This window comes from Dendrobates tinctorius, unplaced genomic scaffold (assembly GCF_039654945.1).
Source record: "Dendrobates tinctorius isolate UK_male_01 unplaced genomic scaffold, ASM3965494v1 ptg000118l, whole genome shotgun sequence".
NCBI lineage: Eukaryota > Metazoa > Chordata > Amphibia > Anura > Dendrobatidae > Dendrobates > Dendrobates tinctorius.
This window is the reverse complement of record NW_027361786.1, coordinates 1,135,615-1,149,266: the sequence shown is the minus strand read 5'-3', so window position 1 is coordinate 1,149,266 and position 13,652 is coordinate 1,135,615. Positions and strand designations below refer to the sequence as shown.

At 46.2% G+C, this 13,652-nt stretch overlaps 1 protein-coding gene across 1 annotated transcript in view; it reads left to right on the top strand.

Moving 5' to 3' along the window:
- Positions 1-4,778, top strand: part of LOC141101493 (intercellular adhesion molecule 5-like) — a 42,160-nt gene extending 37,382 nt beyond the window's left edge. The window contains exons 7-8 of the mRNA XM_073590619.1: positions 624-890; positions 1,769-4,778. Coding sequence (XP_073446720.1) covers positions 624-890; positions 1,769-1,959 — 458 coding nt within the window. The 3' untranslated portion in view covers positions 1,960-4,778. The remainder of the gene's footprint in view (positions 1-623; positions 891-1,768) is intronic.
- Positions 4,779-13,652: the final 8,874 nt, after the last annotated feature.

Here is a 13,652-nt window from a genome sequence, read left to right as displayed (position 1 = left end):
CTCACTAGTTTCACTTTCCATAGATCACTGTTCAGCGTGTGTCTGGGGGAGGAGCAGCTGGGTGGTCTGCTCGCAGCCAATCACAGCCATGCCATTAGTTAACATGCCTAACATGCATAACAGGATGTGCCCACACTTCTTAGGCCTCCTCATTGACTGAATCAAATCAAACTGGCTCATAGCATTATGGGAACTTCCGATTCCAGTATTCAATATGCAAAAAGTATCGGAACTCAGTATCGGAATGCTCAACACTAGTAATTACCTTTTTAATGAGTCATCAGCTGCAGGAGTGAGAGAAGCTTCTGAAAAGCACCTTCTGCCCCTATGCACTCCCCGTCTTTTCAATGGATGCCATGTAATACCTCATTTCTCCAGTAGTTCGAGCTGTAGGAAAAATGTGCAGATATCTCATTGCAAAATGAAGGTAGTAATAATTCCGAGACTCCCTACAAATATACAGATATTCTTGTCATATTTATAACGCGGGGAATGTCTCTTATTGGGGTTATAATATCTGCTCCATGTCATCTTCTCCTTATTCTTTCACCCTCACTCTCCGGGGATGTATTTTCTGCATTTCTCATTAAAATTTTAGAAATATTATTTTTTTCTTTATTCAGACGCACCATCGAGTCCAGTTGTGTATGTTTCATCCAACGCAACGATTCAAGCAGGAAATCCACTAAACATCACGTGTGAGTCGGATGGGTTACCGGCTCCGACATACAGCTGGCAGATCCCCAAAAATGCGGAGGTCAGATACTCCCCGGATAATAGCTCAATCATCATCCACACAGCAGCATGCACCCATAATGGAACGTACACCTGCGTGGCCAGTAACACACACGGGGAGGCCAGGTCAGAACAGGAGGTGACTATCAAGCCTGGTGAGTAACAATGTCAAGGAGTCAACAAAAAAAACCTGTCACTGGAGATCTCCCTCCAATTGCCGCTGTTCCACTGATTCTTGAACAGTTTCTCTTTTTCTTCTGTGCCCCTCAGTTACAAAGTTATGGCCCTCGGAAATAATTGTGCAAATTTTCACTGGGCGTGTCCCACAGAACTTCCCTGTGGGCGTGGCTGTGTTTTCATTGGCCAACATCAGAGGAGAAAACGCAAACACCCATGAGGTGTTCTTAGTTATACGCCCAGTTGGCTAAAGGGAAAATCTGCCCCATTATTACAGGGGGAGGGGGTATAACTTTAGAACGAAGGGGCACAGAAGAAAAAGAAAAACTGCTCCAGAATCAGTGAAGCAGGATGTACAAAGTTTTAAATGAAGAAACATCCAGAGACGGGTCTTCTTTAAAAGAGTTATCTCACATTAAAAAAAAAGAGCAGCACTACTTTTGTCTATATATCATTTCTGGAGCTTCAGTTCAGTTCCAGTCCAGCCCCATTTACGATCACAAGGGTGGGAAGTGGTAGTGAGCATGTGCGGCCACTGCTTCATTCACCGCTTATATGAGTGCTGTTCGCACATGCTCACTACTGCTCATTCATTTTTGGGTTCCGTGAGAGTTTGAGCAGCTGGTCCTCTAAAAATCACACAGTTATTATCTTTCCTATCTATGGGCTGGTGAGATTATATATATATTATTATTTTTGGGACTACCCCTTTAGGTGTCAGTTTTCACTGTCATTCTGGCATTCTAGTTATGAACCCATGAGCTCAGATTGATTAATTCTAGATATTTTTATCAGTCACATAGAAGTAATATTACCATTTTTAATAACTGATGTGTATTTTTGCTTTCTTCCACAGCTGAACTCAATATTGCATTGATTGTGGCAGTGGTCGTCGGTATAGTTGCTCTTTTAGTCGTTGCAGCCATACTATTGCATACTTGGTGGAAAAGGGGACGAAGGGGAATTTATCGACTGCTGAACCCGCGCCGCCGACCAGATCATAACATCCCAACAGCTTCACCAAATAATAAAACAACGGGTGTCTAACACTGAGACAGTGACTCAATTTCCCATTGAAACCCAAGAACCTTGAGCAATGTGAAAATGGACTACTACATGATCCGCCATATTGAGGACACTGCGGCTAGTGAGGACGACGTCTGACATCCACCATGGAAGACACAGTCATCTTAATTTATACTGAGCACAGAGGGGAATGCTGGCCAATAGGAAAAGGAGGTGTTTTCTGCTGTAGCAAATCAGATTACAGCTATTATCTGATTGGCTAGAAATAAGAACAGCGTTATCCATAGCAACTAGAATCCTGCCGACAGTTCAAAATAGAAAGTCAGAAAGGTTCTGTTGCCGGGGTAACAGAACTATTCCCACATTGCACATGACTGTCTATGGACTCCCCTCTCCCTAAACTTCTCAGAGAGATATTTTTGTATTTTATATGTTTTCTTTACTGTAAATTTTGTGTTCAATGTTGATAGGTCATCCTGAGGATTGTTGTCAAGTAATTTTATAATTTACCAAAGAAAGAAAGGAAAAAAGTATTTGGGACATAAAGGTGGTTGGACGATAGTAAGATGTACATCAGAAAAGATAGATGGTCGGATAGACAGATGATGGACAAGGGATGGATGGATAGCGGATGGATGGATGGATGGATAGTTGCTGGATGGATGGTCGGATAGACAGATGATGGACAAGGGATGGATGGATAGCGGATGGATGGATGGATGGATAGTTGCTGGATGGATGGTCGGATAGACAGATGAAGAAATAGTGAATGGATGGATAGCGGAAGAGTGGATAGCGGCTGAGTGGATAGCGGATGGATGGATTGATACGTGGATAGATAGCGAATGGATGGGATAGATGGATAGCGGATGGATGGTCGGATAGACAGATGAAGAAATAGTGGATGGATGGATAGATAGCGGATGGATGGATGCATAGTGGATGGATGGACAGCGGATGGATGGATAGCGGATAGATGGATAGTAGATGAGTAGATAACGGATGAGTAGATAGCGGATGATGGATGAATTAATACGTGGATAGACTGCGAATGAATGGATGAATAGCGGATGAATAGATAGCAGATAATGGATGGATTAATACGTGGATAGATAGCAGATGGATGGATAGCGGATGGATGGATAGCGGATGGATATTGGATGGATAGATAGCGGATGGATGGATAGATGGGTGGATATCGCATGGATAGCGGATGGATGGATATTGAACGGATGGATACCAGATGATGGATGGATTAAAACGTGAATAGATAGCGGATGGATAGATAGATGGGTGGATGGAAAGATACATGGATAGATAGCGGATGGTTGGATTATAGACAGATGGATGTGTCCAGATATAGATATGTATACTGTTGTACAGATGTAAATAGAAAATACTTTATTTATCTTCTATGTATTTGCAGAAAACAATTGGAACTTTATGATGTATCGCTAGCATATGCCATAGCGTCCTCACCTGCAGGAGTTTTACCTCTTTGTCCCCCCTCTAGTCTATGGGGCTTTCTCCTGAGCAGCAGCTCGCACCATACATGTGAATGGGGCGGTATTGAAGTTCCCTGGACAAAATGGCTTTCTTTAACGACCTCCATTACCATCATTTAGTCTTTCCTTATTCAGATGTCTGTGAGTCACGTACATGTTCTGGGTTTCTCACGGACATATGCCCAGTATAGTCTATGGAGCTGGTCACATGCGGTCTGCAAACAAAACTGCGACCTGTCTGCTTTTTATCTGAATCACAGATCAGAATTCCCCATACGCAGGTTCCTGAAAATCACAGACAGCATGCGGATGGCAGCAGTGTTCAGGCCGCACGCGGTATATGATTAACATTTTATTGGACACGAAAAGATTTGGATTTTTTTTTCATTTCTGAAAAATCACTGATGAATCACAAATGGTAAAACTGATAAAGTGACCGAGCGCTGATGGACTCGGACCTGGTTTATACATACAAGAAACACCACTAATGTCTGAATGCGGCCTTAGGCTATGTTCACACGCGACATTGTTGCTGCATTTTTACTGCTTTTATGTACTGTGTTTTTCTTTGGAGTGGACAATGTGTAATTTTTCTACAGTATGTTAGTACTCACCAAAAATGCTGCAATACATGCTGTAAGAAGGCCGCACAATGTTATGCTGCATTTTTTCACTTTCTCAATACGTTCAATAGGTAAAAAAAACACTGCAAAAATGCTGAAAGAATTGACACGGTGCAGAGGATCAAAAAATGCTGCGCTGCTCAAATTCAGTCCGGAATAAAAGAGCCGTCTGTGCAGAGATACAAAACGTCTCTGTATTTGCTGCTACTGTAAAACACAACTTTTCTGCAGAAAAAAAACAACTGAAAATTGTGCAAAAATGCCACTCGGGAACATAGCCTTAGGCCGGGATCACACATGCGGAAAACTCGGCCGAGTCTCGCATCTTAATACCCGGCACTGCCGCCGGCACTCGGAAGCGGAGCGAGTGGCCGTATAGGAATACATGGAGCTGCACGCTCAGCTCCCGAGTGCCGGGTAATGAGATACGAGACTCGGCCGCGTGTGTGATCCTGGCCTTACACTGATAGAAGACCCCATTTACAGGGTAAACAAGGAAAGGTCTCATATTAACTTGATGAAGATCCATGTAAAAATTCTTTGTGATGTACATACTATACCGATCTCAGGTATATTCACGGTTACAAATGGTTTTTAATATATGATGTTAATTGGTAACATAATTGTTTTTTTTATCATGGTTGAAAAAAAGCTAAACAATGTTTCTATAACTGTTCAGGATATTTAAAAGGATAAATCTAGTTGCAACACATTACCTTACTTTTGCTGTACTAATTATGATTTACTGTACATCCTGTATTATACTCCAGAGCTGTACTCACTATTCTGCTGGTGCAGTCACTGTGTACATACATTACATTACTGATCCTGAGTTACATCCTGTATTATACCCCAGAGCTGCACTCACTATTCTGCTGGTGCAGTCACTATGTACATACATTACATTACTGATCCTGAGTTATATCCTGTATTATACTCCAGAGCTGCACTCACTATTCTGCTGGTGCAGTCACTGAGTACATACATTACATTACTGATCCTGAGTGACATCCTGTATTATACTCCAGAGCTGCACTCACTATTCTGCTGGTGCAGTCACTGAGTACATACATTACATTACTGATCCTGAGTTATATCCTGTATTATACTCCAGAGCTGCACTCACTATTCTGCTGGTGCAGTCACTGTGTACATACATTACATTACTGATCCTGAGTTACACCCTGTATTATACCCCAGAGCTGCTCTCACTATTCTGCTGGTGCAGTCACTGTGTACATACATTAAATTACTGATCCTGTATTGATCCTGAGTTACATCCTGTATTATACTCCAGAGCTGCACTCACTATTCTGCTGGTGCAGTCACTGTGTACATACATTACATTACTGATCCTGAGTTACATCCTGTATTATACTCCAGAGCTGCACTCACTATTCTGCTGGTGCAGTCACTGTGTACATACATTACATTACTGATCCTGAGTTACATACTGTATTATGCTCCAGAGCTGCACTCACTATTCTGCTGATGCGGTCACTGTGTACATACATTACATTACTGATCCTGAGTTACACCCTGTATTATACCCCAGAGCTGCACTCACTATTCTGCTGGTGCAGTCACTGTGTACATAGATTACATTACTGATCCTGAGTTACATCCTGTATTATACCCCAGAGCTGCACTCACTATTCTGCTGGTGCAGTCACTGTGTACATACATTACATTACTGATCCTGAGTTACACCCTGTATTATTCCCCAGAGCTGCACTCACTATTCTGCTGGTGCAGTCACTGTGTACATACATTACATTACTGATCCTGAGTTACACCCTGTATTATTCCCCAGAGCTGCACTCACTATTCTGCTGGTGCAGTCACTGTGTACATACATTACATTACTGATCCTGAGTTACATCCTGTATTATACTCCAGAGCTGCACTCACTATTCTGCTGGTGCAGTCACTGTGTGCATACATTACATTACTGGTCCTGAGTTACATCCTGTAGATCTTTTATTATAAAAATGAAAAACATAACAATAATAATAACAGAAACATAACAGGAATATCGGCCAGAAAATAATCCGTATACTGAACACTGGTCCAGCTGCTCATTCTTTCCTCACACATGTTACACATATATACAGAATAATAACTAATAATAACTTATACCTTCCGGTCCGGTCACCAAACAAACTAATAACAAACATTAAAAAACCAAGGTCAACATAAATATATACATAAACAATTTTTTTTTTCAAATATATATATGAAATAACCAAACTATACAAATATATACAAGACTAAACTAAACACCCCACACTCAAGCCCACCACTCCCAACCCCGGCACTGACCTGAGAGCTGGTCCTGCATCTCATGCCTCAGTCCATGTCCAACGTCCACAGGCCAGATCAGGCAGTGCCAGTGTTTCCCCAAATGCCTCAGTGTCCCATAGTCCCACCAGCAGCCCTACATAACTGTATTCTCATCAGAAAACAAAAATCTACAGTGTCAGCAGAAGCCCACCACTAGGAAAGGAGATGACCAGACTAGGACACACTAAAAGAAAAGCCCCTCCAGAGGAGAGCGGCCCTACGTGTGCCCAGTCTCTCATACTCCAGAGAGCGCACCTTCACCAGGTCACCGAGTATGGTCCTAATTACATCGTCCACTGGGAGGATTTTCCGATGCGTCGATACTAAGCACCGTGCGTTCCACGTGTGATACCTAACCACTGCGCTAACTATAAATAAGGTGCAGCGGTCCCGGCCACCAAGGTCTCTGAATGCTCCATAGGCCCATTCCGCATAGGAGAGACCGGCCAGCCGAGACCAGCCAATGGAGGCGCCCACCCTGTTGTACACCTCTGTGTTGAAGGGACAATGAAGCAGGAAATGGTCCATGCTTTCCTGCACGGTACCACAATGCTCCCGAGGACAGTTCCTGTCCTCAGAGCTCCTACACTTCAGATTGTCCCTCACACACAGTTTCCCATGGAAACAGCGCCAAGCCAAGTCCCAAAACATCAAGGGGATCCTGATAGAATTCAAAAGATGCAAACCCACCCCAAGATCCCGACTTGGGCAATCCCTGAGCACCAAAGGATTCAACAGAGGGTCAACAGAACCCTATTGTCAAGGAGTTTCCTTGGCAGAGTCCTAATCTCCCACATTCCCAGACCCCACCGGCGAATTACCTTCAGAACCAAGGTAGCGTAAGCTGGAAGATGTCCATGCGGTGTGTGAAGAGCCTTCACTTGCTCTCCTGTCTCCCATTCCTGGAAGAAAGGCTGAAACCATCCCCTACAGGAGAATACCCACGGAGGAGACCTCTCTTTCCAGAGGTTTGCAATATTGATCTTAATGAAGGTACCCACAAGGAATACCACAGGGTTGACCATACCCAACCCTCCTAATCTCCTCGTACGGTAAGTAACCTCCCTCTTGATCAGGTTCAGTCTATTCCCCCTTAATAGTTGGAAGAACAAACTGTAGACCCGAGTCCAGAGAGACTCTGGAAAGATGCACACACTGCCCAGATAAATCAGTAAAGGGAGCAGGTAAGTTTTGATCAGGTTTACCCTTTCCCTGAGGGTCAAAGACCAACCCTTCCATTGGTTCACCTTCTGAGTGGCGATCTCCAGCCTGCTGCCCCAATTTTGTTTGGGGTAATCGCCTTGGACAAATTCGATGCCAAGGACTTTTGCAGAGACTTTGGGTCCTAGAAGGGTGTCCGGGAGATCAAAACCAGGATCTCCTCCTCCCAGCCAGAGACTCTCACACTTATCCCGGTTGATCTTGGACCTGGATGCCTCCGAGTAGCGATCTACCTCTGACATCAGCCACCCTGCCTCCTCGTGAGAGGAAACAAAAACAGTGACATCATCGGCATACGCCAATGTGGTGCCCCCAGGAGTATGGTCGCCACAATGGCATTGCCTTCCTCCTAGGGAGTGTGATGTCATGCTTGGAAGCAATAAAGGATCTCTCTGGCAGTTAAATACAACACACAACACAGTTCCCACTCCAGGCCAGCAGGGGGAGCTCTGAACCCAAAAACTGGGGGAAGAGCTGCTCTCTGGGGGCCAGGAAGGGGAAATTTAGTTAGTCATGAGAGGAGGGCAACTGGGAGGATTTTCCGATGCGTCGATACTAAGCACAGTGCGTTCCACGTGTGATACCTAACCACTGTGTTAACTATAAATAAGGTGCAGCGGTCTGCAACTATTGCAACTGAAGTAGCAGAGACTCAAGACAACTCTGAAAATCAGGAAGTTCAGGCAGCAGATGTTACACCAGCAGTGGAGCCAGAGAACCTTTGCCCTGCCAGTGGTGAATCTGTCATGCCCATAGTGAGTCTAAGCGTTCGTAGACGGTTACTACCCAGTTTACCCACACCAGTGCTACGTAGGTCTGTCCGTAGTACCCAAGGTATTCCACCCCTATGGTTCCGTATATATAGATAAGTTTTGTAAATGATAATCTGTAAATATGCAACGTTTCAAGTTTTGTGCCTACAGAGACTCTGTAAGACTTTTTGGATATTTTCTTTTGTTTCAATGGACAGTTGGACCACAGGACTATGTGTGGTCAAAACTCTACTTGTAAATAAGTTTACCAACTTGCTCAGGAATTGGACCATGGACATTGACGCATGGACTAATTGTCATCAGGACTATTTTTGAGCTTTGGTTTTTGTAATTTTTCATTTTTGAAATCTTATTATATTTATAATTGTTTATATGTTTACATCTTTTCTCTTCAGTCCGGGAGTACTGAATTGCACTAGGGGGAAATGTGGTACCCCCAGGAGTATGGTCGCCACAATGGCATTGCCTTTCTCCTAGGGAGTGTCATGTCATGCTTGGAAGCAATAAAGGATCTCTCTGGCAGTTAAATGCAGCACACAACACAGTTCCCACTCCAGGCCAGCAGGGGAAGCTCTCAACCCAAAAACTGGGGGAAGAGCTGCTCTCTGGGGGCCAGGAAGGGGAAATATAGTTAGATCATGTGAGGAGGGCAACGTGTGTGGACGTGAGGAGAAGAGCTGGGAGACTGAGCAGAGAGTTCAGGCTCATTTCCAGCTATAGCGCATGATCTGGAGCCCGGTATCCAAGGTTGTATGGATACTGATGTTCCTGCAACAGAAACCGGAGGAATAGGAAGCTGTAAATGCTCTATTCCCACATAAGACTCAGAGGCACAACAGCGACGTGTGAGCCAGAAGAAGAAGGCTACAGCTGTCTGCCATACGAGGGAGTTCTAAAGAGGATAAGCAAGTGGAAATTCAGTGTAACACAGTACTTTAAGTACCTAAAACTAAGCGCTAGGAAGGAGACTACACAACCCATCTGCCTAGAGAGATTCCTAAGTTGCTTCCAGACTAGCCAGCTCCTGTGCCATCTGTAATCTGGACCCTGGACTGCATTTGCCAAGCAAAGTAAAGGTAAAGAAACTGCACCCTGTTGTGTCCTTGCCTTCTTCCTGCAAACTCTCCAGCACTGCTACATCTCTGTGCTTAACACTGCACCATTACGCTCTCCTCACTAGCTCTCCATCTACACTGCCCTGGCACTACAGCCCTACCTGTGGAGGGCCACAACATCTTTGCTGCACCACACCATCTGTCCCAGAGGATCTGTCCGCAGCGTCGGCTTAACATCTTCATTGCCGAACACCACAGGTGGCGTCAGAAATCATTCACTCATAAACTTTATTCCATCACCCTTAAACCCCCTTTTACAATGGACGCCCAGGGCCATGGACCGGGTCGCAGCTACCATGACATCTCCCATTGAAATCCACCAGGCCCGGCTCTGAGTACCCCACGGCCCTGGCACGGGCGACCCATTTTGGCATCACGAACAGGATTTACGGAGCCCGGTGTCCCCGTGTCCTGTGTGCCAGAGAATGTGTTTTGTGCCATAGACTTTGTGCAATTGCCACCATTACCCCGCTGCTTGGCACACGCGGGAAGCCGAAGGGGCTGACCGTCATGGGCGGAGCCAGATGAAAAGCATGAAAAAGTGAAGTGCCACGCGGGAAGAGGCCAGCGCGCGAGAAGTGAGAAGCCGAGACCTGCAGCCCCGGCATCCCCCAATCGTCCAGCCGGTGGAGCGGTATCCGGTAAGCCAGTGCAACCCAGGGCTTGGCCAACATTAACTGGGGGGGAAGAGAATGTCTGAAGCAAGAGCAGACGCAGCGGCAGACGCCACTGCAAACCCCACAGCGCCACAAGATGCAGGGCCCAGTGCAGCTATGGCTTCCATATCCAGCAGCCAGTGCTGCCTCAAGGGCACCGCAAGAATCAGTGCCCTCCGCAGCAGTCCCCATAATGCCGCTGTCCATGCCCTATATACCGGGAGCAGCCTGGCTACCGCAGTACTCAGGGGAGTCACATACCCTGAGTGAATTTAAAGAGAGACTGTGCAGTTTGTTTGAGGTGTATCCTCTGTCTGAAAGCCAGAAAGTGAACATATATTGGGCAGCTAACGGGTGCAGCGCAAAGGGAAGTAAAAGCCTGGCAGGACACTGATAAAGAGACTGTTAAAAAGATCCTGGCTAAGCTAAAAAAGCACCTTTGACACTCGCACTGCAGCGGAAATAAAGATGAGATTCTTTGGGTGTAAGCAAAGAGTGCAGGACAGTATACAGGACTATGCTCTTAACCAGCAGGAGGCGCTGTGAGCCATAAAGCAGATTGATCCAGAAAGTGTGAAAGATGGAGACAGACTGTTAAAGGAGCAATTTATTGAGGGCCTCCTATCCAGTACCCACAGAGCACAGCTGCGCATCATAGCCCTACAGAACCCTGACCTAGACTTTGCAGACTTCAAAGACAGGGCTATCCGGGTGCTGCAGGAACCAAATGTCAGCTGTCCAGCGCCCCCTAGGCGCCCAGCGATCACATACCATCAAGAAGAAGCATCTTTCCCTCTCAGCCCGGAGGAGGCTGATGCACAGACTCTGGACAAAGACCCTTCTGCCGAACTGCGTCTTCAGGTCCAGGAGCTGACCAAAAATACGGCTGCACTTGCCAAAACTGTGCAGTCCCTGCAGGTGTCATCAAAGGAGAAGATCCAGCTGGCCTCCAGTCCAGAGGATGTCCCATGGCTATGGAAGAAGAGGATCCCGCCACGCCGAGGGAGAGACAACGTTTGCTATGACCAGGATGGACGTCCCATCTATCGTCACTTCCACAAGGCAGGCCACATTGCAAGGTTCTGTTATTTAAATGAGCAACCCCTGGGGCAGAGGGCCAACCCCCAGGAGTAGGACCACAAGGCCCAAGGAACTGGCGAGCCAAGTATGTTGGAGGGCGACCGGTCCTCCCAGTGGTGATTGACGGCATCCCCATGAACGCTTTGCTGGACACTGGCTCTCAGGTGACAACTATGCCATATATCCTTTACAAGCGGTATTGGGCTGACTCTGAACTTACCTGTGGCCCAAGTGATGAACTCACAGTAGTTGCCAGTAATGGTCAGTCTTTGCTGCAAGTAGGATGTAAAGAGATTACTAATAAAGTGGGGCGAGTAGAGTTAAAATATCAAGGTCTGATAGTTGTAGACATTGATCGACGAGAATGTAACCTAATGATGACCTTAGGTACTAATGTGATTGAAAATAGTCTTGCCGAAGTTAATGTTTTGTTGCAACAGGTGGCTGAGACTGCTGGTTCCAGTGAACAACGAGTCCTGCAGAAGGAGATCAAGACCCTGATGCAAAGACAACAGGTAGAACTCTCTGGCGGAGAAATTGGCAGCGTCAGAGTGAGTGATGCTTTCCCCATTGTAATACCCCCCAGATGCGAAATGTTAATTTGGTGTAGGGCAGCCATAGGCCTCAGAGGAAAAGATTATCAAGCATTGGTAGAGCCAGTATACTCTGATAGCAGGCCCACTGTCCTGACAGCCAGAGGGATAGTTGATGTTCGCAAAGGGAGAGTACCTGTACGTCTCTTGAATTGTGGGGAGGAGGAGGCCACAATACCTCGGTATGCCACAGTTGCTAAGCGGCTTGCTGTCAGTAACAATGCAATACGGGCAGCAGAGCCCTTGGTCTCATCCGACCAGGTGGAGGACAATGGCTCTGTAAAGCAGCTGGAGGAGTTGTGTCAGCAGCTGCAGGTGGGGACTGACTCCACCCCTTCATACCAAAAGAGTGGGGTTTACTGAGTGACTCAGGAGTATGAGCGGGTATTCAGTAAACCCCCCTTAGACTTTGGGAAGGCAAAAGGGGTTCAACACCATATCCCCACTGGAGATCATCCCCCCATTAAAGAAAGGTCCCGGCCTATACCCCCAACACAATACCAATGTGCTAAAGGTATGTTGAGAGAGATGAAGGAGGCAGGGGTTATCAGAGACAGTTGTAGCCTCTGGGCAGCCCCAATAGTCTTTGTGAAAAAGAAAGATGGTACCATGAGAATGTGTGTTGATTACAGAAAAATTAACAGCATTACACATAAGGATGCCTACCCATTACCTAGAATTGAGGAGTCATTAGCTGCACTTAAAACTGCTAACTATTTTTCCACCTTAGATCTCACTAATGGGTATTGGCAGGTTCCCGTGGCAGAGGCAGACAAGGAGAAAACAGCGTTTACTACACCGTGGGTCTCTGCGAGTTCAGCTACATGCCATTCGGGCTCTGCACCGCCCCAGGGACACTTCAACGGCTAATGGAGAGTTGTCTTGGACACAAGAACTTCAAGACAGTCCTGTTGTACCTTGATGATGTCATTGTTTTCTCCAAGACTTATGAAGACCATCTGAAGTACCTGGCTGAGGTGTTTGAAGCCTTGTCCAACTTTGGCCTGAAAGTGAAGCCTTCCAAATGCCACCTCCTGAAGCCTAAGGTACAGTACCTCGGTCATGTAGTGAGTGCAGAAGGTGTGGCACTGGATCCAGACAAAATCACTGTCATCCGAGACTGGCAGAAGCCCAGCAACCTCCATGAAGTACGTCAATTCCTCGGGTTGGTAGGCTACTACCGAAGGTTCATCAAAGGCTTCATTAAGATAGCCACACCTATGCAAAATCTTCTGGTGGGCCAGCCCAAGAAAGCCAGGAAGAAGAGTCCTACATTTGAATGGAATGAGGAATTGGAGAGGTCTTTCACTCAACTGAAGATGGCTCTCACAGGAGATGAAGTTCTGGCCTACCCAGATTATGACCAACCATTTGTTCTGTATACTGATGCCAGCAACGTGGGACTGGGAGCAGTACTGTCACAGGTACAGAATGGCAAAGAAAGAGTGATCTCCTACGCCAGCAGGAAGCTTCGTCCCACTGAAAGGAACCCTGACAACTACAGTTCCTTCAAACTGGAGTTTCTCACCATAGTCTGGGCTGTGACTGAACGATTCAAGCATTACCTAGCTTCAGCCAAGTTTGCCATCTTCACGGACAACAACCCGTTGACTCACTTGGAAACTGCCAAACTGGGTGCAATGGAGCAGCGATGGATGGCTCGGCTGTCTAACTATGAATTTACCATCAAGTACCAAGCGGGGCACAAGAATGCCAATGCTGATGTGCTGTCCAGAATGCCCATTCTTCCAGATGCAAGAGAAGACCCTGAGGCACTCGAAAAAATAGAGTTACCTGCCTTCCAC